The sequence below is a fragment of the Cyprinus carpio genome, chromosome A25 (assembly GCF_018340385.1).
Source record: "Cyprinus carpio isolate SPL01 chromosome A25, ASM1834038v1, whole genome shotgun sequence".
Classification (NCBI taxonomy): domain Eukaryota; kingdom Metazoa; phylum Chordata; class Actinopteri; order Cypriniformes; family Cyprinidae; genus Cyprinus; species Cyprinus carpio.
In genome coordinates, this window is record NC_056596.1 from 1133240 (window position 1) to 1160326 (window position 27087).

A 27087-nucleotide genomic window follows, 5' to 3' on the forward strand; every position below is an offset into this window, starting at 1 on the left:
TACTCACCTCGCCTTTATTTCCATTCGACTTCTGATTATTATTAAACACGCTCCATTTCTTCCGTTTGTTCTGAGCGTCACTCATAACGGGTCCAGTCTGGTTTATCATCAGATTTGTTCCTCCCTGAAAATAAAAAAAAAAAAAAAAAAAAAAAAAATAATAATATGAATAATTTAAAAAATAAAAAAAAATAGATTTATATTTGTTTGTAATAAATTCAATTGTAATATGTTAAATGATACAATAATAAACACTCTTACTTTGGCATCAATAAAGTGCGTGTTCTCCACCTGCTGCTGATTGGCTGACGACGCTCCACTACTCATGACATCATTCCTCACCCGTCCAATCATCTTTGAGGAAGCTGATTTCCTGCTGAGAGAAAACAATCATTTCAGATCCGCGGCGGCACGTCAACAACATGACAGCCTTTCAGCCTCGTTTATTTTCCATCTAGTGTTGCTGTCTCTTGAAGCAGCGTGTTGATGCAGACACAGAGCCTCACTGTGCTTTGCTCTTGGTGAGGAGGATGAAGACGCAGAGGATGATGAAGGACAGAGCGATACACACGCCAGCGATGATGCCGCTCATGGACGTCTCATCGATGTGCTTCAGGCCGTCGATAGACGCTGCAGAAATGCATGCGTGAGCAAAAAAGGTATATATGACATTTTTGTTATAACTGATGAGTGGCGTGTACCTGTGTTTCTTTTACTCCTGAGCCGCAGCTCTACGGTGCTGGAGAACGGACCATCACCCGCCGGGTTTGAGGCCGAGATCTTCACCAGGTAGATGTTACCAGACACCAGCTTCTCCAGAAGAGCCATCGTGATCGTGCCTGAAATGAGAAACCCAGCGGATATATATCTCAGTCACATCTCATGATCCACATTCATGTTATAGCTCTGCACTAGTGCTGTCAAACCATTACTCACATCCTAAATAAAAGCTTTTATTTATATAATGTGTGTGTGTATTGTGTATATTTATTATGTATATATAAATACACACACATACAGTATATATATTATATATATACAGTACAGACCAAAAGTTTTGGAAACATTACTATTTTTAATGTTTTTGAAAGAAGTCTCTTCTGCTCATCAAGCCTGCATTTATTTGATCAAAAATACAGAAAAAAAAAACAGTAATATTGTGAAATATTATTACAACTTAAAATAATAGTTTTCTATTTGAATATCCTTTTAAAAAAATAATTTATTCCTGTGACGCAAAGCTGATTTTTTTCAGCATCATTACTCCAGCCTTCAGTGTCACATGTAACATCCAGTCTATCACATGATCATTTAGAAATCATTCTAATATTCTGATTTACTATGAGTGTTGGAAACAGTTCTGCTGTCTAATATATTTGATGAATAAAAGGTTAAAAAGAACTGCATTTATTCAAAAAAAAAAAAAAAAAAAATTTCTAATGATATATATTCTAATAATATATTTTCTTTACTATCACTTTTTATCAATTTAACACATCTTGCTGAATAAAAGTATTGATTTTATTTAAAAAAAAAGAAAGAAAAAAAATTACTGACCCCAAACTTACTGACCAGTAGTGTATATTTTATTACAAAATATTTATATTTTAAAAACATAGCTTTTTTTTTTTTTTTTTTTTTACTTTTAATTCATCAAAGTATCCTAAAAAAAGTATCACATGTTCTGAAAAAATATTAAGCAGCAGAACTGTTTCCAACTTTGATAATGAATCATCATATTAGAATGATTTCTAAAGGATCATGTGATAATGATCCTAAAAATTCAGCTTTGCATCACAGAAATAAATGATAATTTAAAGTATAATACATTTAAAAACAATTATTTTAAATTGTAATAATATTTCACAATATTAAATTTTTTTTCTCTGTATTTTTGATCAAATAAATGCAGGCTTGATGAGCAGAAGAGGACTTCTTTCAAAACACATTAAAAATAGTAATGTTTCCAAAACTTTTGACCTGTACTGTATATATATATATATATATATATATATAAGATATATATATATATATATATATATATATTTTAATATTAAAATATAATAAATATTATATAATTATAAATTATCTAATATTATGTACATATACATTTACATAAATGCCTTTTTAATTTATTGTTTTTATTGTACAATATATTAAGTCTCTTCAGCTGTGAAAGAGCAACACCATATTTATACTTATTTGAGTCAATTTTTATTTCTCAGAACAAAATTTTGAGATGAAATTGCAAATGAAATATAATATAATGTGTAATAATAATGAGCAGTGCATGCGTGAAGAAGACGAGGTTGTGTTCTGCTCACCTTCTCTCTGAAGCACCTGCCAGTCTCCAGCGAGCCCCGAGCTCCGCGAGGCGTACAGGACGGTGTAGTGTGTGACGGATAGATCCGGCTGATCCGGCTGCTTCCACGACACCAGCGCTGTATCGTCCTCGATCAGACTCACTCGCACAGACAGCGGCGGAGACCACGGGGCTGCCGCAGAAATCAAGAGCTCAGTCACAGGCTTTTCTCTGTGCAGTAGTCTTTACAAACTTACTATATGTGACCCTGGACCACAAACAGTCTTAAGTGTCAATTTTTCAAATTTGAGGTTTATGCATCATCTGTAAGCTGAATAAATCATCTCTCCATTGATGTGTGGTTTGTTAGGAGGACAATATTTGTCTGAGATACAACTATTTGAAAATCTGGAATCTGAGGGAGCAAAAAAAAATCTAAATATTGAGAAAATCATCTTTAAAGTTGTTCAGATGAAGTTCTTAGTAATGCATATTACTAATCAAAAATTAAGTTTTAATATATTTACGGTCAGGACATTTACTAAATATCTTCATGGACAACATGATCTTTACTTAATATCCTAATGATTTTTGGCATAAAAGAGAAATGTATAATTTTGACCCATACAATGTATTGTTGGCTATTGTTAGAAATATAGCTGTGCTACTTATGACACATTTATATCCATAAATAATTTGGCCAGTCTGGACTACGATCTGCTTTACTTGAAATAAAATAATAGTTGTTTGGTGATAAATTATATTTAATTTTTAAAAAAAATTTTTTTTTTATTTTTATTTTTTTTACTTGATACTGAATATTAAAATAACTAAAACTTATGACTTTAAGTAAACGTTAAATGAAAATAAAATCTACAAAAATATTTTCAATTCTATACAATAACTGTATTTATAATATTATATTTATTATATTATAATTAAATTTTATGTCACCTAGTTGCCAACATTTCTCATTTGTATGTAATAAAATAACTATAAAAACATAAAAACACCAATAAAAATGTCAAAACACAACAAAATTACTAAAACTTAAACTAAAATTATGATGACAGTCTTTAAATGTTGATACTTTGTTTTTACAAACTTATAGTATCAACAAATTAAATTAAATATAAAAATGTCAAAACACAACAAAATTACTAATTAAATGAAGGTAATTCATAGTTAAATTAATTAACTTAAACTATTAAAAAACATTCAGGTTATTCTTGAAACTAAAACTTAAATTTAAAAAAATGACCTTTTTCAGCTGAAGGTAAACAAGTTGAACTGAATTTCTGATATTTTAATTAAATTAAGAAATTAAGTTAATTTCAACTTGATGTACTAAAGAGAAAATTAACTATATTTAAAAAATAAATAAATATCAAAAACAGACAGTACAACAAAATTACTAAAACCTTTAAATTATGGTGACTGACTTTTCTTTAACTGTTTGCTACTGTGTTTTTACAAAATTACAATATATAAACAACTAATTAAGTGGAGAAACAATACTAGTCTGCAGCAGGTCTTATTATACATTAAAAAATAAAATAACTGTTGCACTTCAGTCTTCTTTGCTCAGTTGTCCCTCTCTAACTTAATATTTTCAGTTTTAACAGTTTTCAGTTGTTTCAGTTTAATGTGTTCAGGGGTGATGCTCCAGGAGCACACTGATTAGCATAAGAGCGGCCCTCTCACGGCTGTATGTAGACGGTAATCGTTTTCTCTTGTCTCGTTCTCCCCCTCGGTTCATGTCAAATAATTTTTCAGAAATCAGTCCAAAACATGACGATAATGCCGCGACCAAGCCAAAAACTATGAACAGGTGCTGAAGTATCGTCCAAGAAAATAACGATATTAATATTATACCAGTACTCCGACCAAACGTTTGGAAAACATTACTATTTTGAAAGAAGTTTTGTCTTCCTCTGCTGCTCATACCAAGCCTGCATTATTTGACTCAAAGATACAGAAAAAAAACAGTAATATTGGGAGATATTATTACAATTTAAAATAATTGTTTTTTAAAATTTATTGTACGTTACATGATTCTTTATTTCTGTGATGCCAAAGCTGCACTTTCTTAGGACTCATATTACACTTATCCTTTAGAAATCCTCAAATATATGTATGATTTCTATCAAAGTTGAAACCAGTTTCTCTGCTGCTTAATATTTTTCAGAACATGTGATAACTTATATTCTTAGGATACTTGCTTGTAATCCGAAGTAAAGTAAACAAAAAAAAAAAGAAGCTATGTTTTTTAAAATATTAAATATTGTGTAATAACAATATACCCTACTGGTCACAGTAATTTGGGGTCAGTTATTTCTTTTTTCTTTTCGTTTTTTTAATATAATCAATACTGTCTTATTTCAGCCAAGGATGTGTTAAATTTGAATAAAAACATATTTTAGAATAATAATCTTTTAGACATTTCTTTTTTTTATTTTGAATAAATGCAGTTCTTTTTTAAGCTTTTAAATTTGATCCAAATGATTTAGGACAGCAGAACTGTTTCAACACTCATCAAGAATCAGTCATATCGAATGTTCATCTAATGAGATCATGATGATAGACTGGATGTTAATTGTGCAACTGAAGGCTTGAGTATAATGAATGCTGAAAAATTCCGCTGCGCATCACAGGAATAAATTATTTCATTTAAAAGTATATTCAAATAGAAAACTATTGTTTTAAGTTGTAATAAATATTGCACAATACTTACTGTTTATTTTCTGAATATTTTGATCGATATAAATGCAAGGCTTGATGTCAGAAGAAAACTTCTTTCAAAACATTAAAAATAGTACTGGTTCCAAACTATTTGTGGTCTGTACTGTGTATATTATACTATATATATATATATAAATATAATATATCTATATGCAACATTTTCTCAGTTTCAGAGACCTAACTAGTTGTCTAAAAATAACTCCTAAAACTTAAATTAATAATAATCAAAAAAAAAGTTAGATTAAAACCAACAAAAACAACGGAAGTCAGGATTAGGGCACTACGCAATCTTAAAAAAAAAAAAAAAAACCATCTTCGAGAATAAAGTCGATCTACTTACTTGCGAGAACTTAAAACTCATTTAAATCCTTCGAAGAAAAAAAGTCCAAATACAATCTTGAGACTAAACTCAATTCAAATATCGAGATACTTACGTCGTTGTGGTTTCGAGAGAAAAAAAATGAAATTGCAAATTGTAGTAGGAACTAACGCTTAGATCAGTGTTCATGTGCATAGCCTATAGAGGGACAATGGTAGAGTGGATACCTTCTATTAGTCATATTAATTTTTAGACTTCGTCTTCATTACGTAACAAAGAAAGACTTATCAACGCTTAGCTAATTTAATGACGAACAATGAATATTAGCACACCGCAGTTCTCCTCTACCCTACCCCCTCAACAAAGAACTTAAAGGAAGTTTGCAAGCGGTGCTAGGTCTTTTCGCAAGAAAAAAATCAGTCCAATTTTGCGCGCGATGTAGGCTAGTGCTCGCCGCTTTGTCCAAACATGAAAATGACAACCAGGGGACAAATGCAAGGTTACTGCGCTCTCTGGCTCTTCATCAAAATGCATCTCGGGACCCTGGACAGGCCCACTGTGATAAAGTAAAAACCGTTACGGCATTGCCATAATGGCGTGTAATGTATGAAGTCCTCTTTAATTCTCAAGAATTGTATTCTTCGACTTTTTTTTTTCTCGCCATAATTAATGGAGTTTAAATCTCGCAATATAATGACTCTAATTTCGAGATGTTTTGTAGTTGGGTTACTATTCTTGGCCCTAATCACTCTGCAGAACAAAACTTTATAAAATTTTAAAAACACAAAACAAAACAAAATCGACTTATGGGCAAATACAACACCGCAAAAACTTAAGGCAAAATGCACGTGCTATGAGGGATTTTTCAATGTAAACCCCCGTCGTTCATTGTTTAACTGAACAGAAACAGTTGAGAACTTTTTTTCTAATTGCAATTTTGTTCTTTATCCCTCTTTTTTTATTACTGACAGTTAAAGTATTTTTCAATCATTTTTCTGAAAGACTTTGTTTTGTTTGTTACTGTTCTGAGGTTACCCGAGTGATGCTCGCGCTGTTGTTTTTTTGTATATGAGTGTAGATGTCAGATAGCAAACCTTATTTTACAGAAACATTTATCATTTGATATATCCTATCTTGATCTTTACATAAATCACTCATATGTGGCTCACTCATAATAGTGATTACAATACTGACCATGATTATGATTTTTTGCCATAATCGAGCAGCTCTATATCATAGTGTATCTCAGTGGGCCGGTACCTTCCAGAAGAGTCCTCTGATAGACGCTGGTGCTCCAGGGACTGGACATCTGGTCCATATGAAGACGCACTGCAAACTCATAACGCGTGTTTGGCCGCAGACCTGTGACTGTTACCGTTTGCTCAGAGCTGAAGAGAGAGAAAACAAATAAGCTTCCTGAATCCACAAGAGAATCAGCTGTGAGGAAGAGCACTCACGTTTGGACGTAGCGTACGGTCGAGGCGTCGGAGGGACTCACTGGCCCGTAGCGGACAGAATAACTGACGGCTTTTCCAGAACTGAATGCTGGACGGCCCCAACCCAGACGGACCATCGAGGAGCTGTTAGCTGTAGCGTGGATGTGGTCGGGAGGCGGCAGGGCGGCCAAACGCCGGTTCGGTGTGGCTGACAGACAGAGAGACACTCTTCTTTAGATATTCACACTTTAGTTGCATAAAACAGTTTGAAATAAGAGGATTCAAACTGGAAACCAAGAGGCAGGCGGCCAACGGGTCTAATCTATTTTTATGTTTCAAAGGAAGATATATTTGTGTGTCATCTGCATAACAATGATAACTTATACCATACTTCTCAAAGATAGATCCAAGGGGAAGCATATACAAGGAAAATAACATGGGACCCAGAGTAGAGCCTTGAGGGACCCCACAAGTCAGAGGTACAGAGGAAGAGTGAAATTTTAAAATTGTGATTTAAATTCACAAGTTTCTGTTTTTTAAACACTTACAAGGACATCCTGGAGTGTTGACCGTTTGATGGGCCTGATAGCCTTCTCCATTAGCACTGAACGCTAGCAGTTTCACATGGTACCTCACTCTGGGGTCTGCAAAACAAAATAAATAATGCTATTCCATAATAACATAAATAAAGTGCCACACAGACATCACACAGACACTAGGTGGAGCTTTTCAGCACACAGAAATCAGCATGTATGGGTCTTTTTGATGTATGCAAATTATGCTTCTGCCGTCCACCACTGTCGCAGAAATGCATGTTTCATAAATTTCAACAAAAAGTCAACCGTTTATGTTGTAGAAGCATGCAAATGCTTCTCCAATGTGTGCATTTTCACCTGGAAGTTGTTTAAGAGAGAGTTCATGCATTGCTAATACACTCCTGAATGCATGGATTTGGGAAACTTTTCTACATTTTACATCAGTCAAGCTGAAGAGTAGAGTGAATGTAAAGAGCTGATCAGTGTGTGCAGTACTGGGGGTTTGGAGGATTTAAGCCTCAGAGGTCAGAGGTCAGAGGGCACCTTGACAGGCGACCGTCTCCTGGGACGAGAGGTTTATGAGCCCAGGTCTGGGGCCAGACCCACATACAACTTTACACTCATGTAGTTAGGAAAAAAATAGGCCTTGAGATAATGCCAAATGGTTAGATCTTTAATTTCTGAGCCAGAAAGAGAGAGAAAAAACACTATTTACCCATCCTGATGTTTCAAATCCATATCCCATTATAATTCCATAGTTTTTAATCAGTAAAAAATTAGAAAGTTAGACGTTAAAATCCTTATCAAATTACTTATGTATTTTCTTCAAAACTTACTGTATGTTTAAAGTTAATTAAGATTTATTTCCAATTTAAATAATTAGAAACGTTCTAAGAAAATTAGAAATGTTATTAATTTCCCAGTAAAAATTAGAAAGATAACGCATTTATATCTATATGGAAATCATAATCACATTACTCACAAATGTTCTTGAAAATATGTCAATTAAGATTTACTTTTCATTTTAAAAATGTGATATTTTCTTAGAAAATGTATTTATTTCACAGTAAATATTTCGAAAGGTTAAAAATGTCTATCTAAATAGAAATGCTAGTTAATTACTCACACATTTTCTTAAAAAAAAAATATTTTTTAAGTGAATTAAGATTGATTTTTAATTTTATTAAGTTTATTTTTTTTGTATTTTATTTTTTAGATATTTGGTATTTTTGTTTTTGTGTTAAAAAGAAACCCAAAAGGTAAAACGTTAAATGAAAATCTAAATCAAATTATTGACAAATTTTTTCTTTAAAAAATTAACTTTTAAATGAATTAATATGTATATATAATTTTCTAAGAAACTTCGTATTTAAAGTATTCATTAAATAAATTTTTTTATTTCCCTGTAAAAAATTGAAAAGTAAAACGTTTCCTAATCAGATTACTTCTAATAATTTTCTTTAAATATTTAAGTTTTTAAGATGTATCGCCCATCAAATATTAGTCTAACCATAACCAACTCAAACAGTTTGCTCTTGGGTCACTTCTGCCCAGTTCAGGCCAATCCCAGAATCCTCTGTTGGTGTGTCCAGCTGTAGGGGTGACGGGGGAGGTTCGCTCTCACGGGCCTCGGGCCGACCTTAAACCCAAACACAATAGACGGGCATGGAGAATGATGGGAACGCTAAAGAGAGACATCTGGGCTGTGACCTTTGACACTGAGGGGAAACTGCGGTGGACAGTGCAACCGTGAATAAGTGCCAACAGAAGAAGGCTAATTACTGATCTGCGAATCTCAGTCTGGCACTCGATGACAAACACGAACATGGAAAAGATACTAAAAAAAACTCTGGAACACTTGATACTTGTTTTAGGTTTCAGTACAAGATGTTTATTGATGCTTTATTGCTTTTTTATTATGGTGGTGTTATGTGAATTTTTCTCTTTTTATTTTTATAATGCACATTTATAGTTGTTTTAAGCAGCTAATTTCTAAAAATTGTGGAAGGGTATTTCTGCGATGGAATAAAAACTAAAAAAGGTAACTGCGACTTCATATGTAATAATTATCGAATTTTTTGAAATTTTTGGAAGGTATTTTCTGTTTGGTGTTAATAAAAATAATGGTTAGTGAGATATAAACTCGCAATAAGATAAACTTGCAATTCTGCTAATAAAACTCTAAATCGCAAGATATAAACTCGCAATAAGAAGAATGATGAGAAAAAAACTTCCGAATTGTGACATTTAAAACGGTTTATTCTGAGAAGAAAAAGTCAGATTTGTTAAGTTAAAGTGTGTCCACGCCAATTGCAAGTCCGGTGACTTATGTGATTGAGTTATTAATTTGCAATTGCAAGAAAAATCTTATTTGAATTGATATAAATTTACAATTCTGTGAAAAAAAAAACGAGTTATTAATTTGCAATTGCAAGAAAAATCTTATTGGAATTGATATTTTTTTGCTTGTTATGAACTGGTATACTACGAAAAGTTTAATTTTGCTGATGTAAACTCGTTAATTGCGGGACAGGCTTTACCGTGCACCGAGGGCGCTGGAAATAAGAGGTTAGACCCAACCTGCTAACATCAAAGGTCCTGTCTGGTGGGGAGGCAGAGGCAGCGAGAGGAGTGAAAGTGTGTCACTCATGAGTTCGGTCAAACTTTGTGCTGGTGGTCATCTGGGGGCAGCTGGAGAACCGAGTCCTATGATGGTTTTCTGGGTGCAAAGCCAGCTTGTATCCATGGATGACAGGCATCGCTGGGAGCCAGATGCCAGCGGACGTCAACGAGGTGCAGTTCAGAGTCGTTCAGCTCAAGGTTTGGCGGAGGCCCGGACGTGCCACTGACGGGCAAGAGACTCAAAACATCAAAATACTGTAGCAGATGTAGACAGTCATAAACAATTACACCTGTATTGTTTTCTGGGGAAAGGATTTTCTGGGGAAAAATTGTAAGCCAGGCAAAAATGACCAGTAATAGTGATGATTAACTGACTAATAAAACAGCACTGCTGCAACCCCACATCATAAGGCTAAGGCAACCAAAAGTGCATTGTACATTGTTAATGGACTTATTTGTTCGGTGAAAAACTAAAGTGAAATTGTGAATATGCAGTATATAAGTCAAAATATTAAAGTAACTTATTATTTCTTGCATTATTAAAGAGATTTTTCTTTGCTAAACGTAAAAGAAGATATTGGATATTAAAGTATCAATATATAACCCTACTATCATAAATAAACATTATCTATATATATATATCTCGTATATATTATATCTATTATATATTATTGTATTATCATTTCACTGTACATTTGTTATAGAATAACTTTTTCAACACATTTTAATATCAAATTTTAAATTTTACTCTTTTGCGTATTATTTGTATCAAATTTATTACTTTTTGCTATTTTTATCCCTATGAACCTTTTATGAATATTTTGGTATGTGATTTTAAATATTTCAATATTGAATTGTGCTATAAATTTTTTAATTTTTGCTTTTTTTGTCTGTATGATGCTACCACACAGCAAAAAAACATGGGATTATTAGTAAGAAAGAAAAAAAGTTTTAGAACAATTTTACCTTTTTTTTTTTTTTCTCCACAAAAAGCTTTTAATACTATGGCTACATTGTGGATTTTAAGTTATAATATTAAATAACTTATGACATTAATATTAAATTAAGTTAAATCCCATTTTTAATTATTAAGGCTTTGATGTTTTTATTTTTAAGGTTCTTGTTGGGTTCTTTATTTTATAGTTTCTTTTACTCATATTTAGAGTATTTTTTCCCAAAACTTTGTTTTCAGCCAGACACGATGAGTTTGTCTGAAGGTGAAAATCACTCTTGATCCGTGAACTAAACATAACAGAAAGATCCGGCAGAGCAGATATCCATCAGGAAAGGCTGAAAGAGAAAATAAAGGGGCCCCATCACCTTCTTTCTGAAACAGGTCTATTCTTTAGGCTGCCTGGAGCGTTCCCTTTATGACCCGAAACTGAGCTGTCCTTCAGCTCCTAACTGACAGCAGGGGTCAAGGGTCATCGAGTAACAAACAGAGTGCCGGAACAAAGCCAAGTCGTGAAAGCCAAATGCATCTGTCATGGTCTGAGCTGCCCACTTCTGCGGCTTAAAGAGATCTTTGGACCATTTCTGAAAGCAGCATTAAATAAAACTCAGTTTCTTCTGAAGAAAATGAAAGTGGTTAGTTGACATTCATTGCCATTTATTGGGATCAATGATTCCAAGAAGAACATTTAACAGCTATGGAACGCCTCTTCATTGCAATCAAAAGGGTTCTTTTGAGTGCAAAAAGAGTTTACATGATTTAAGCGGTTGAATTAGATATTCTGTTAACGATGCAGTCCTCAGGTATTCAAAAGCAAGTTCACAACAACACCCCCCCACCCCCGCCATTGTCGTGATTGGCGACAACACGGAAGTGTAAGCTTAGAAGACCGCACCATGGCCAATTGGCCATCTGTCTAGGGCGAATTTATGAGCTGCCCGAAACTGGACGGCGGCGGTTACACCCGTCAGGCGAGAATAGTGCGACATGTCAGCGAGTGGCTTACAACAAGGGAACTGAATTAGTACGACAAGCGATCCTAAATTACAATCAGGGGGGGGGGGGGGTCCGACATGGGGTGCGATTGGTTTAAAACAAGGGAACTAATTAGTACTTTATCATGGCGGCAAGATTAAAACAACGGACGAATTAGTTACGACATGGGCCGCGATTCATTAAAACAAGTTCAACTAATTAGTACGACATGGCAAAGATTGATATCCAAAACAAAAGAACGAAATTAGTAACAAGACTATGCGACACTCTTTGGTTAAAACAAGGGAACTAATTTACTTTACTAGTGGCCCATTGGTTTAAAGAAGGGTACGAATAGTACGACATGGGACCGCGATTGGCTTAAAACAAGGGAATTCAGTAGGTAGACCATGGCTCGATTACTGTAAATGGAGGGAATTGGTTTGTAAGAAGTGGACGTGTTTGGTTGGAGGCAATGGAACGAATTTAAAACAAGGGAACGAAATGATTTGTTTAAAGCTAGGGAAAGACTAAGCGGACGAAATGGCAGTAATTGGTTAGTACAAGGAACGAATTAGTTACGACATGTCCGCGGATTGGTTAAAAACAAGGGAACGAATTGTACTGAACATATCGGTGGATTGACACCAACATAAGGGAATGATTAGTACGACATGGCCGCGATGGACTTACACACAAGGTACGAATTAGTACGACATGGCGGCGATTGATTAAAACCAAGGGAATTTAATTAGTGATACATGACGGCCCGCCTCATTGGTTCAATTACGAATCGTACGACATGGGCGGGCGATGGTGTGAAAACAACTGGGAACGGAATTAGACGACTGGCAATTTGGCGATTTTAAAACAAATTCGATGACTTTGTGTTCGGACGACCCATGGCGGAAGTTGGTTGAGGCCCATGATATTTATTCGTACGACATGGCGGCGCGAGCTTGGTTAAAGTAAGGATACGAATAAGCTTGACATTGGCGGCGATGGTTTTGATTAACAAAGGGCGAATTAATGCGACATGTAAACCATGTAAAACAACAAACGAAATTAGTACGACATGTGGGCGAACTCAGATACTGTTGGAACTACCCGAAATGTGAGGCCTGGCCGTGATTGGCTAAAACAGGGAACAACTTTGTGTACGAATGTCGAGCGATTGGTTTTACAAAAAGGGAACGAACAATGCCACATGGCGGCCATTGGGTAAAACATTTTTGGAACGAGTTCCAGCCCAAGTGATTGCTTAAACAAGGTAACAGAATTAGTATGACATGGCTACGCTGAGGCTTGAGTCAAGCGAACGACATTGCTACAACGTAACGCGATTGTCAAGTAAGGGACACAAATTAATCTCAGAATGGCTAGACCGATTATTCAGAAACTAAATCCAAGCAATGGTAATCCGCACGCTGTTCGAGATTCAAAAGCTAGCAGATTGTTTTGCCAGACGGACACGTAACGGATGGGTTGACCACCAAGACATGTGGGCAGATTTGGGCGTTGGCGTTGGGAAGGATCCAGCCGCCGGTTGGCTCCAGCCCATTCGGGTCGACACAGACATGCGGATCAGATAGACTGTGTCAGGCTGCAGACCCTGCAGAAGGTGCTTGATGGATTTTGGTTTTGGGTTGGGGACGGGTAGGTCAGAGGATTTTATTCTTCTTGTGTGGCAGTACGATAGGACAGACGGTATGCAGACACACGTCCTGTCGGCTGAGTTGTGGGAGGGAAAGCGGCTTCCAGGACACTAGGAGCGGGGGTGAGGACTGGGCGACTCGGTCAGGCTCAACTTACAGGAGTACGGAGGGGGCACATTAGGGATCAAAAAAAAAAAAAAAAAAACACACTTGTTTATGGGAAAGTTTTCTTGAAAATGTTAACTTTGGGACTTCGTCTGAAAGTGCCACCAGATCACCATCCTCCAGGTGGAGTGTGTGCTGCGTGACCTTTGCCCTGACATGCCGACTGGCACCCATTGGCATGGAGGGGGGGCCAAGGTAAAACGATATAAAAACGTTGTGTAGTTCGCGCGCTGGGTTCCAGGATCATCCACTATGTGGTTTGGTTGTGTCATTCCGCCCCGAGTTCACAGCCTGATGGACTACTCTTCATTGTGTTTAGACGCTGTGAGAATATAGATACTATATCAGTGCTTGTTTATAATCAGTGCTGTTTCTAACTCAGTCAGTTAGGATTCTCCACAACATTAGAGACAATTGAGTTCTCACACTTGGATTGGTATCACGTTAAATTACAGGTGCAGATTAGATTTGAGTTTTATCTTGAGGGCAAACTGAATGAAAACAATTAGGAATTACATGGTTTTTAGAAAACAAACACTATCATGTAGTTCTGTAATGTTTTTTTGAACATTCTTTATAGCAATGTTTTGTGGGAAATGTTTTGTGGGAAAGAATCAGACCAAAAGTTGATTTTTATACTTTTTTTGTTTTATTTCATTTTATTGTGTTTTTACAGAACAGAGACAATCCTGCTGAAATTCTCTTCAGTCCTGCTCTGAGGGCTTCCTAAAACAAACCAATGAAGAGACAGACTCTACAAAAACCAAGAGAAGACAGGTGAGCGTGAGCTTGAAGTGGGCGGAATTTAAGGTAGAACTTGGTTCTATGCATCGGTTGTTGATTGGATGCTGAGATGTGGGAATGGAACTCAACAGTGGAGGCAGATGAGTGTGAGCTTGAAGGGGCGGAGATTAAGGTGGGACATTTTTGTAGGCATTGGTTGATGATGGGATGTTAAGATGTGGGCATGGTACTCAAAGGTGCATGTAGGTGTGTGTGAGTTTGAGGGGGCGCATGGTACTCAAAGGTGCATGTAGGTGTGTGTGAGTTTGAGGGGGCGGGGTGATGTGGGAATGTTGAAATGTGGGAAGTGGCTGGTACCCACTCAAAAAAACAAGTGGTAGCACATTGGATGTTGAAATGTGGGAGTGGCACTCAAAAGTGGAGGCTGGATGTTGAAATGTGGGAGTGGCACTCTAGGTTGGTTGATTGTGATGTTGGCGATGTGGGTGTGGAAGTGGAGGGTGGTGGGGTTTTGGTTTGTTGGTTGTGTGTATTTAAGGTAGGACTATTGTACTATGCATCTGTGGTTGATTGGATGTTGAGATGTTGGTGTGGCACTTAAAAATGGAGGCAGATCTGAATGTCAGCAGCTTGCAGTAGACTGTAAAATGGGGCAGAGTTTAAGCTGACTATGTGAGAAATAACCACCCCCCCGTGCATTTAGAATTAAATCAGATCTTTTGATGACTACTTCAGCTGCACAAAGATTTCCTCTTGGTTCAACACCCCAGTACTGGTGCCCATCTTCTGGTTGAAAGCAAGACCGGTAAAAAGCCAACATAGTGCAAACGTGTTTAAAACCATATAGTCCTCAGGCAATGTCGGACTTTTCAAACATGCTTACCGAGATTCAGACTGTCATGTACTGTGTCCCCTGGGAGTAGGGCGATGCACTTGATCCCCTTCGTTTGTAGTGACTTTATCAGCGTTGTATGTTGGGTTCTCCCACGGCAAGTAAGATTTGGTGCCGGAGCATCGAGATGGTGTCAGACGTAAGAACATTACGTGGAAGCGCTGGGCTCAATATAGGTCACTTCTGGGTGACCCAAGCACCACAATGAACGACGGGACGTGAGTGGACAGAACTCTGATAAACTTTGAGAGCGACAGTCTCTCCAGCACTGGCATGGAACTGGTAAAAAAGGCGATCAATCTTCCGGAATGATCTGGGTTATTCACCAGTTACTGGGCACCACATGAAGGGGACATATGTCAAGTATTATGAGAACAGAGTTATGATGGTTTTAGTAGAGGTATTTATCTGTAAGTACTGTTGTACATCTGGTGGGCGTCCGTTGGAGTGGGATCACCTGACCGTTCTTGAACCAAGTCGATTCAGGGGTGGGAACAGGTTTGTCCTTCGGCCTGACAGCTGATGAAGACGGGCCGTACCGGCTCTGGGTCGGGTCTGACTCTCTGGTTTCTCCACTAGAGTTGGAGGAACTGCAAAAAATGAGTGAAAACGCAATGAGAACAAAGATATAAGGACTGTCCAAGAACAATATCTATAAAGATAACATTTTAATAATCATTCAACACTAAGAGAATAGCGCGAAGTCCCACATGGTGTAGCATGATTTTCACTAGTATAACCATCCTTGTTGATCCTGGGAACAACAAAAAACAAAAAAAACATTCCAATCAATCAGAAATTGAGATTATAAAAAAACTTTTCAGGAAAAATATCTGTTTAGGCTTAAAACTTAGGGTTAGGGTGCTTCTACAACCTGTGTTTATTCACACTATCATTTCCCACTGATTCTAGGAAATAAATTATGGGTAGGTTAGGTTTAGGGTAGGGATGGGTTAAGTCTAATATTTTTGGACAATAATGTGTGATCCAGGATCATCAAAAATCAAAAGATGTTGATCCAGGCAAAATCATGGCAACCGAGTCCACATATATACGATTATAACAAAGGAAAGATGTCATTGGAATCACAAAGCTGTTTTTTTTACCAGCTCATGAACAATAAAAACACTGTAAAAGCAGATAATAATAATCCATATATTATTTTATTGTTCTCATCAGACCGTGGCAGTAGAAGAGCAGCAGCACACACTTACAATAAAAAGAACATTATTGTGAGTTGTTTTTAGTTGGTGTTGTGTTTTTATTTGTTTTTTATTTTGTTTTTCTTGTTATTGGTGTGTAGTTCTAATATAGTTATCATTATAGTTGTTATTATTGGTATTATTGTTTTTTTTTAGTTGTTGTTTATTTATTGTTCTTTGTGTGTTAATTGTTCTTGGAGTGAAGACTAATATAGGTATAGTTAATATTTTCCTTCTTAATGTAAATGTTAATAAAGTTATCGGTAAAGTTAACGTTCTTGAAGTGAACACTAATATAGTTATTGTTAATATTTTCATTCTTAATGTAAATGTTAATATAGTTATCAGTATAGTTAACATTCTTGGTTTTAACACTCATATAGTTATCGTTAATGTTTTCGTTCTTGATGTAAAATGCTGATATAGATATCGATAAAGTTATTGTTCTTTTTTTGGTGTCTAATCTGTTAGTTATATATTTTTTATATCTGTATCGGTATGAACACATTTTGTTAATGCAGCTGTTCTTGATGTAAACGATGTTGATATAGATATTTTTTTAGTTCAGCTGTTCTTGATGTAAACGCTAATATAGTTGTTGGGTAGAGATATTGTTCCTGATGTGAAAGCTAATATACTGTGCAACGTGAACGAGCTAATATGCGGTCATAGGATCAATATTTTTCATTCTTAATGTAATCGCGAATAAAGAATCGGGTAAAAAGTTAATGTCTTGGAAATGAACAAAAACATAGGTTATAGTTTAATAGGTTTATCGTTTTCGTCTTAATGTTAACAACGCTATCACGGTAAAGCTAACAGTTCTTCGAGTTTAAAAGCTAATACAGTTACTTGGTCAATGTTTCATTCACGAATTACATCCAAAAAATAGTTCCTCGTTTAAATCTTTCCTTGATTGGTGTAAAATCGAAATAGTTACTCGTAAATGTTTTCATTCGTACTGTAAACGCTAAGCTCAAACATTATCGGTGTGAAAACGATAACATTTTAGTTATCGTTAACACTATGTGTTTTCATCGTTAATGTTTAAATTCGGACGCTAAATAAAATATAGTTATCGGGAAAGAAAGGCTAACGTGCTTGAGTGGAAACACGAATTTTACTGTTAAGCGTAAATGTTTTCTATTCTTGACGTTAAACGCTAATATAATAGTTATCCGTACAAGATAAAACATTTCTTGCGTTGTGACAAAAACACGGAATTAGTTAGCATTTGAATCGTTTCATTCTTAAATGTCAAAAATGGCTAAAAAAGTTATTTAGTAAAAAGTTTAATGTTTCTTGGGTGTTGCAAAATGTATAGTCCTTAGAGGTGGATTATAGGTATCGTTCCTTGGTATGAAAGCTAAACCAGTCATTGCTTAATGAACGCTCGCGGTTTTGATGAAACAAATTGATGGAGGTGGCAGTTCAAAAAAAGGTTATGTTCCGATGTGAAACGTAATATATAGTTATTGCTTTATAGCCTTACGTCTCGGCTGAAACAATATTATAGTATTTTATAGTTATTGGCCTTCCCCTGAACGTGATATAGTTATATGTAATTGTTTTTTTGGTGCCTGCAGAGAAGTCAGAGGAAGGGTTTTCATCGGACGCATCTCGTTCCGTCAAACCTATCTTCTTAACCGAGCTACTGTGACGGTTTTCCGGACGCTATGGTTGTAGTTTGTTGTGTTACTGGTGTTGTTTTGCCCGGCACAAGGAATTTAACCGTGTGCCGCCTGTGCTGATCTTTAACGGGCCAGAGGTAAATCAGGTTTCCCGTGTCCAGCCCACTCTGGCCGTCCAGCTCTTCAAAATGGGTTTTAGGGAGTCAAAGCGCGGGCCCAGGGGACCACGATGCGGGCTGAGGGGTTTTCCCTCTGCAAACAAAAAAAAACTTCCAGAGACCACACAGACTGAATTGCAGGCCTGGCCGCCGACTGTTTCTGCGGGTTTCATGCCCTATGATTGTGTGGATTCATGAGACGGACCTCGAGAACTCGGGACGATGGACAAGATATATGGAGAAAGACTTTAATTAGGAAAGTAACTTGGGCTTCCTTAATTCCAGTATTGATTCTGATACTGATCATTCATACTGCGTCATCCTCACAAAACACACGGGACCTGGGAATGCTCCGATTGGTGCGTCGTGGCCTCTCGGCTCCTGGACTCTTACGGCCCAGTTTTGTTGCCTAAAAGCCCAGTGGATAAAGAAATTCCCAGGCACCTCCATTGGTTGTCCAAGCAGGAGATTGCAAGCACTCCATTGGCAAAAAACAAAAACAGGGTGATCTGGAAAAACAAATAACAAAACTGCTACATTGGGGACAGTTAAAAAAACATTATTTTTAAGGTTTTTTGTATTCCTTTGAATGCTATTATATAATAATATCGAGATTAAATATATATACTTATATATTAGCATATATATATATATATATATAATTAGAGCAGGCGCAACAATATGGGGAAATTTCTCAGCCGATAATTCAAAAAGCCGATTTATTGAGAATGATAAATCTGGCGATGAACATTACCGATCTAAGGATCAGTGGGGTATCAAAATAATGTTATAGTTTTGTTATTATTAATAATTTTCATGTATAGTATGATGTTTTTAAATTATAATTTTATGATAGTTATATCTATTTGATTTATATAAATTTAGATTTATATATTATTAAATATCTTGGACCAACCAGTAAAAAAGTGGAGATGTTATACTAAAAATTTTGTTGGTATAAATAAATGTGTTTAGGTTGATTCAATGATTTTAAATAATATTTTTTTTTATTTTAAGTTTTATTTTAAGTTTTTTTTTTGGTTATTGTTTTTTTGTATAATATTTTAAAAAATAGCTTGCTTTGACCTCTTCTTACGAGTAGGGTAAAAATGCATTGAATTATATTTAATATTATTTTTATACAATTTATTTAACATTAATAATAGATTAATTATTCTTCAGATGAAGTTGATTGCTCATGTGAAATAATATTTTCACATAATTCTTTGCATTTTTAATTGCACACCTGTCTGAATCCAGAGGCAGAGATCTATTTGGTTGGAGTTTCTTTGTTTTAGTTTCTGGCTGATAACCGCTGGTCAGATGAAGTTGCACCGAGGGAAATCTGACCACGGAGCCCAGCGTGGACTTTCAGCAGGGGCGGAGTTCCGTGAGTGCGGACCAGACGACAGCGAGACATCTGTAAAAAAAATCAATGGAAAGAGAGAGAAAAAAGTCCATTGATGGTGAGTGACCAACGACAGGACATCTGTAAATTTGAATGGTTGTGTTTGTAATTATTGTGAATTATTTAGTCTGAGTGAATGTTCAATTATATAAATGGTTAAATAATATATATATATATATACTATATATATAGATAATATATATACTATATATAATAAGATATATATCATATATAATTTGTTTTCTAAATAAATTTGAACTGAAAATAAAATATAAAAAGCTTCAACATATTCTTTTTAAGCTATTTGCAAAAGAAACATTTCTAATTTTCATTTACTTTAACTTAATGTATTGAAATGTATAAAACTAAAACTGAAATTAAATGAATAAAAACTATAAAGACACAATAAAATAAACATAAAAATGACAAAAACACAACAACAAAATTACTAAAACTTTAAGTAAATTAAAAATGAAATCAGAAAATCAGAAAATAAAAACTAATTCAAAATATGAATAAAACCTCTCTTTGATCTCATTGTTACTAAAATTAACTAATAAAAAACTGGGAAAAAACTTACTTGAAATAAAATAAATTAAAATGAAATAAAATATTAAACAATGAAACTTTTATTTTATTTCAGCTAGTTGTCAAGGCAACATTTCTCATTTTCATTTAGTTTACCTGACATATAAATAAAATAAAAATAAAATAAAAGTTAATAAATACTATATAAAAATAAAACATTTACTAAAACCAAAATTAAAACAAAAAAGAAAATATAATAAATAAAATTGTATCTCAACGACACTAAAATAACACTGCTTCACAAATCAAATAGGGCCAATATAGAATTTAATATTGATCTAAATTTGTATTATATTTATTGTTTAAGAGACTAGTTTTTTTTTTTTTTGACCTACATCAATAATAAATGGTGAAAGTTCTTGTTATTTTTGTTTTAATTTTTAATCACGAATCTGATACAATTTTCCTTTTTAAAACTAAATCAAGTTTACAGGGGGGACACAGACGAAATACACCGATAAATCAATTACAATGAGGTCTGGCAAGATAAGCTCTAACCCGCGCTAAACCAATTAATAATGGGTTGTTGTGGATTAGGGTAAGTTATATGCTTATGTCAGGATACGTGATTTTTAGTCATACATTTATGGGTTCTGTAGGCGATCGTATATTTTAAAAAAAAGCTTATATAATCAGTGAATCCATGGAAGCAATTAATGTTAAGACAAGATGATGTGATGTCATGAGATCAGTGATTGCTCATTTGGAAACGAGGGGTCTGTCATATGCAGTGTTAATGGAGGTACTGGTGATGACCCTTCATAGATCGTTGATTGTAATTTTGATGTTTTGTGTCAATTTGGTTGTGTGTGTAGGTGATTTTTTGAGATTGTTGAGTGTATGAATGATGTTTGACCCTTCATAGATCAGTTTTGATAATTTGGAATGGGAGAAGAGCAGGAGTCGTCCACATGTTCAGAACAATAACATAAAGACACAGCGGTTCGAGTGACACCAGCCCCTTATTTTACCCATAAGCCACTGGGTTTCCTCCCCCTCGTTCGTAAGCAGTGCTGGGTGAAGCCAGAGTGCTCTAAGGGTGATCTATGAAGGTTATTATTGTGGTTTCATCTGCTGGTAAAATCCAGTGTTCGATGAAGACCGACCGAGGGAATTAAAAAGCTCCTTTATTCGAGGGAATTAAAAAGCTCCTTTATTTACATTAGGATTAATTAGCAACCTGTGTGTTCTGCCTTTAGAGTGCAAACACGTGTTCAAAATGGATGTATTTAATTAAACTTTTACTATACATTTGATTAAAAAATTAAATTTTACTTTTAATTTAATATTTACCTAAAAAAGAAAAAAAAAATGAATTACAAATAAATAAAATTAATTACCATTAACTGTTAATCAAATAACATGATGTACTCTGTATAGTGTCATGATAAATAAAATACATGAAACCTCATGGTTTATGAGGACACTTCCTGTATCTCAGTAAAACAAAAGGCTTAAAAAACATACAAATGGTGAAGGGAGACAGAAAATACAATTTATGTGGACACTTCCTGTGTCTCAGTAAAACAAAAGGCTTAAAAGGAGAGAGTGTAATTGTTTGTGGTTGTGTTGGAGAGGAGTAAGAGAGGAGTTTTGTTGTGGTGTGTGGGTGGATGAAGAGTGAGGGGGAGGAGAAGGAGTGTGTTGTGGGTGTGTGAGGTGTTGGAAGAGGAAAAAAAAGTGTGTGTGGTTGTGTGTGGTTTGTGGAGGAGGTTGAAGAGAGGAGAGAGCCAGGACTGTGTGTGCTGTGTTGGGTTTGTGAGCGGTGTGTTGTGAGAGTGGGAGGAGAGAGAGAGTGTGTGGGTGGTTGTGGGGTGTTGTGATGGAAGGAGTGAGGAAAGTTTGATTGGCGGAGGAGCAAAGTGGTGTGTGTGTGTTGTGAGAGAGAGAGATGAGTGGAGTCGTTTGATGTGGAGGGGTGCCTGTGGACGAGAAAGAAGGAAGGAGAGTGGTGTTGTGATGGATGTGGGAGGAGAGATGAGAAGAGAAGTGTCGTGGGGTGTGTGTGGTGAGAGAGGGATGAGAGAAGAGTAAGACAGGTGGGTTGTGTTCGTGTGTGGCGGGGGGGGGGAGGAGGAAAGGAGAGAGAGGAAGATGAGATGCAGGGGGAGATGAGGGAGTGTGTTGGACAGTTGTGACGGACTTAGAAGTGGAGAGGGAGGGCAGGGAGAGGTGTTTTGTGTGTGGGGGATGTAAGTTAAGAGAGGGGTGGGGTGGTGGTCAGAGAGGGGTCAGGGGACATTATGGGGTGTTGGTTACAGTTTGGGGGTGGGGGGGGGAGATATTTAGCGGATGGTTATAGGATAGGGTCATTACATTAGATGTGAGTGTTGGGTGTGTGTAATGTGTGTATTGTGTATATTATTATTATTTTTTTTTTAGGAGTTTGTTCTGGCCGTATAGTTGTATAGTAAGCTTTTGGCAGCTGTTTGTTTTATCATTTACAATTCATGCCAATAGTCGCAATGGAATTCGAATTGAATCCTGAAATCTTGTTTACCTCTTCATGTCTTGAGAGAGAGAGCGAGCGTTGTCGGTTTGGGTGTGTGGGAGGAGAGAGAGAGAGAGTCGAGAGGAGAGAGAGAGAGAGAGAATGTGTGTGGGTGTGTGTGGGAGAGAGAGAGAGTTTGTGTGTGTGTGTGTGTGAGAGTGTTGAGTTGCGGAGGTGTGAGAGCGGAGGGAAGAGAGAGAGGAGGTGTGTGTTTGGGTGTGTGAGAAGCGGAGTGCAGGAGAGAGTAGGAGTGGGAGAGTCGTATGCGTTGTGTGAAGAGAGAGAGGAAGGTGTGAAGGGAGTGTGTGAGGTGAAGTGTGTGTGGTGGAGAGAGATGATGAGAAGAGAGTTGTGTTTGTGGGTGTGTGTTTGAGCGTGTGAGAGGTGTGTGGTGAGAGTGTGTGTGTGGAGGGAGAGGAGCGGAGAGAGAGAGAGAGAGGTGTGTGTGTGTGGGGGGAGACGAGGAGAGAGATGAGAGTAGATAGAGAGAGTGTGAGAGTGTTGAGTGTGGAAGTGTGGCGTGAGTGAGGTGGGAGAGAGAGTGCGAGTGTGGTGGTGTGTGTGAGAGAGAGAGAGAGAGGGACGAGTGGTGTGTTGTGTGGTGTTGAGAGAGAGGGAGAAGAGGAGGTGTTTTATGCGTGTGTGGGAGAGAGAGGGAGTGTGTTGTGTGTGTGTGTGTGTGTGGTGTGAGACGAGGAGAGAGAGAGAGAGAAGAATGTAGTGGTGTGTTGTGGTGTGTGTGAGTGTGGTGGTGTGAGAAGAGAGAAGGTGAAGAGGGAGGGGAGGGAGAGATGAGGACGGAGAGGGAGCGTGCTATGATTGCTAATGTGTGTGTGTGTGGGAGTGTGTGTGTGAGAGAGAGAGGAGGCAGAGAGAGAGGAGAGAGCTTGTGAGTTGTGTGGGTGTGGTTTGTGTGGTGTGTGGTGTGTTGTGTGTGTGTGGTTGTTGGTGTGCTAGTGTTGTTTTTGCGTCACCTGGGGTCTCATTTATAAATGTTGCGTACGCACAAAATGGGCATAGAAACTGCGTACGCAATTTTCCACGCACATATTGGGATTTATAAAAAATAAACTTGGCGTAGATATGTACGTTCTAGACCATGCGTACACACTCTTTTTCCTGGAGTGAGAAAAGTAATTAAGTAAACAACGATTTTAAAATCTGTTTTCATTTCGATATACACATTTACATTAAATATTCCACTCTCATTACTGGAGATAATCACTGAAATTACATAAAGTCATTACGCAGAAGTTACAAATTATACGAATTTAGGCATGTTTAGTGGATGCGCTTGATCAGTTTTCCTGTGGCATACTGACAGTGATAATTCATCTTCAAACTAAACTGCAGATCTCATGTTATGAGAAGATATTTTAGTGAGAACAATGATCAATGAAGCGCACTTCGATACTGTGGTGGACACTCCTGGATTCAGTGGAACGGTCTGTATCTTCTGGTTTGAATAGGTCCAGTGATGATATCTTACTGTACAAGCGCAGCTGCACCGAGGTGATGATCCACAACATTAGGAAAAACACCACTGTATCTGAAGGATACAACTTGAAGAATATGATCATTTGCATGTTTTTTTTTTTTTTTAATAGGCTACTTTGTCAGTGACGCACCGAGTCAGACAATTCTATTTACACTTCAATAAATATATGCTAAAAATAGCTAAAAGATGTTCTCCTTATTAGCAAAACTGCATAAATTAAATTTGATTTTGAATTGTTTGAAACTATTGAAATACTATCTGGCCAGTGGAAAATAATGAGATCAACTCTATTATAAAATATTTATCTGGGAACTATTTTAAACAGTTTTGTTTTTATGGATTTTGATATATTTATGCTAAAACATAACACGAATACTGGATTATTTTCAGCAATAAAAAATGGTATTTATACTCCGAATCTCATATTTCCTTGATGTCTTGTACCTTTCACGGTGTTAGACATGGTGTCACGTGGATGGGAATATGCATGGAAATGATATGCAGATGAGGTCATGTATAGTAAAACTAGGCGTTGTGAGCTCCAGATATGGTGATTTCGGGGAGGAGTCGGGTGGAGGTGCACGTACACACATCTTCCCCTGACTGGGATTTATAAAGGGATTTTTGTACAGGTTCTGGTGTACACATGGTTTTATAAATCTGAAAACTTTTGTGCATATGTACACTTTTAGGATGAAATCTACGGAGAGTTTTATGAATGAGACCCCTGGGCTGTAAAGGCCAGATCAATGCCTAGGTCAAACAGCACAAAGGTCAGAGGTCAGTCCAGTCCACTCAGTTCCAGTCAGAGATTAAATGTGTTTAGGATGGAGACGGTCATTTACACATGGATTCTAATAATGCTGTTAGAATAGTTCATTTCCAGCCCTAGTGACACGAACCTAACGTTTAACTTTGAGATTGAGGAATATAGTAATTTTCAGTTTGATATTAGTATTTTATTGTTCACGATATATGAACTCTCTTTAAATGTTTAGGTTGATCTGTCTGAACACCCCGTGACCTCTGACCTCTCCTCCCTTTAACCCTTCACACCTTGTTTTGTTTAGTAGACTTTGCTAAATCTTAAATCAGATATATAGTTAATAGTTAACAATGAAAATTATTTTGTTCTTTTAACAAATAACTAATGGTTGACCATTTTATTTTATTTGTGGTATATGCTTGTAATATTAATGATAATTTCAAAACTATAATACCTGATTATTCACATTGGCTGATATATTAGTCCATCTAATAATCTAATAATATCTATTAATAATATATCAGCTAATTACAAGAGCAAGATACATATATATATATATATATTATAATATATATTGGCTTATTAATAGGTCAATATAATTATATATATATATATATACATATATATATATATATAGCAGATTATAGGTATAAACACAGATTATATTAATTATAAAGATATTATATTATATTATATTATATTATATTATAGTTATATTATATTATATTATATTATATTATATTATATTATATTATTTATATTATATTATATTATATAAATCATTTCTGATTAATTTCACTGTCCAGCTGTTATTTTACTATCACTCAGATACTATTATATTTTTTAATACTCTGAATTTGATTTGATTTTTGTATTTTCTGCTTTCATTTAATTTTTTTATTTTAAATTGTATTAATTAATTTAATTTCATTTTAATATCAGTTAGTTACGTTTTTAGTAATTTTGTTGTGTTTTTGTTGTTATTATTATTATTATTATTATTTTTCTATGTGATTAGGATTTTTATTTTATATTTAGTTATAGTTATTTTAGTACATCAAGTTAAACTAAATAAAAATGATAAAAGTTACCTTGGCATCTAGCTGAAATAAAATAAGTTTGAAGTTTTTTTTACATTTGATTTTATTATTATTTATATTTCATTTTAAAATCATTTTATTTAATATTTGTAAAGATTTGAATGTTTTTTTTTTATTTTATTACAAGAAAAAAAATATTCTATTATTTTTTTTAAAAAATGGTTTTAGTTGTAGTTAACTGTAATAACTGGCTGATCTATTCGTGTGTCCTTCTACTGTGTGACGTCGTCAGACCCTCAGACACATCAGAAGTGTCTCATGCAGGAGTGTATGGAGCAGTAACGTCTCAGGCTGAGCAGCTGTTTCTCTGTCCACAGAGAAATGTTAATGTTACTCATGTTCAGTTCAAATCTTTACATGTATAAGGCACAGATTAAATGTGAGGCCTTTTTTTAACTTTTGGGGGGAAAATAAGCAGAACTTGAGATTTCAACGGTAAAATGTTTCATTTATTTTATTTCATTAAATTATACGGCTCTTTTATTGACTCTTTATGAATGTTATTGAATATTTTGCACCCTTGTAATGCATTAAAATGTTCTATTACAGCCGTCTAGTGACAGAAACATCACATAACTATAGTTAAATCACTCGTTTTCAATTCAAATCTTGCATAAGGCTCAGATTGAACACAAGGCCTTTTCAACATTTTCTACATCGATTTTGGCAGAAAAAAAAATCAGCAGAATTTGGGATTTAAACGGTTAAATATGACTTTTCAAAGATTTCAAAAGCAAGTAAATACTTTTCCAGTCGTTCTGCTTCAAAATTTCATGTTTAACTCATTGTCGTAAATTGACTAGTATTTCTGAGTGAGTTTTTTTTTTGCTGTTGTTATGATTAATAGTTTGGTGTGAGGTTCTTTTTATGTTGCTAATGTTTTATTGAATGTTTATTTTTGTTTT

At 35.5% G+C, this 27087-nt stretch overlaps 1 protein-coding gene across 1 annotated transcript in view; it reads right to left on the bottom strand.

Moving 5' to 3' along the window:
- LOC109076506 (protogenin B-like) overlaps positions 1 to 27087 on the bottom strand; it is a 31046-nt gene that overhangs the window by 2829 nt on the left and 1130 nt on the right. The window contains exons 3-13 of the mRNA XM_042715888.1: positions 19682 to 19820; positions 15767 to 15930; positions 8862 to 8974; positions 7348 to 7465; positions 6821 to 7007; positions 6624 to 6751; positions 2325 to 2495; positions 686 to 839; positions 507 to 653; positions 262 to 373; positions 8 to 124 (exon numbers count right to left, since the gene is read on the bottom strand). Of these exons, the coding sequence (XP_042571822.1) occupies positions 8 to 124; positions 262 to 373; positions 507 to 653; positions 686 to 839; positions 2325 to 2495; positions 6624 to 6751; positions 6821 to 7007; positions 7348 to 7465; positions 8862 to 8974; positions 15767 to 15930; positions 19682 to 19820 (1550 nt within the window). The remainder of the gene's footprint in view (positions 1 to 7; positions 125 to 261; positions 374 to 506; positions 654 to 685; positions 840 to 2324; positions 2496 to 6623; positions 6752 to 6820; positions 7008 to 7347; positions 7466 to 8861; positions 8975 to 15766; positions 15931 to 19681; positions 19821 to 27087) is intronic.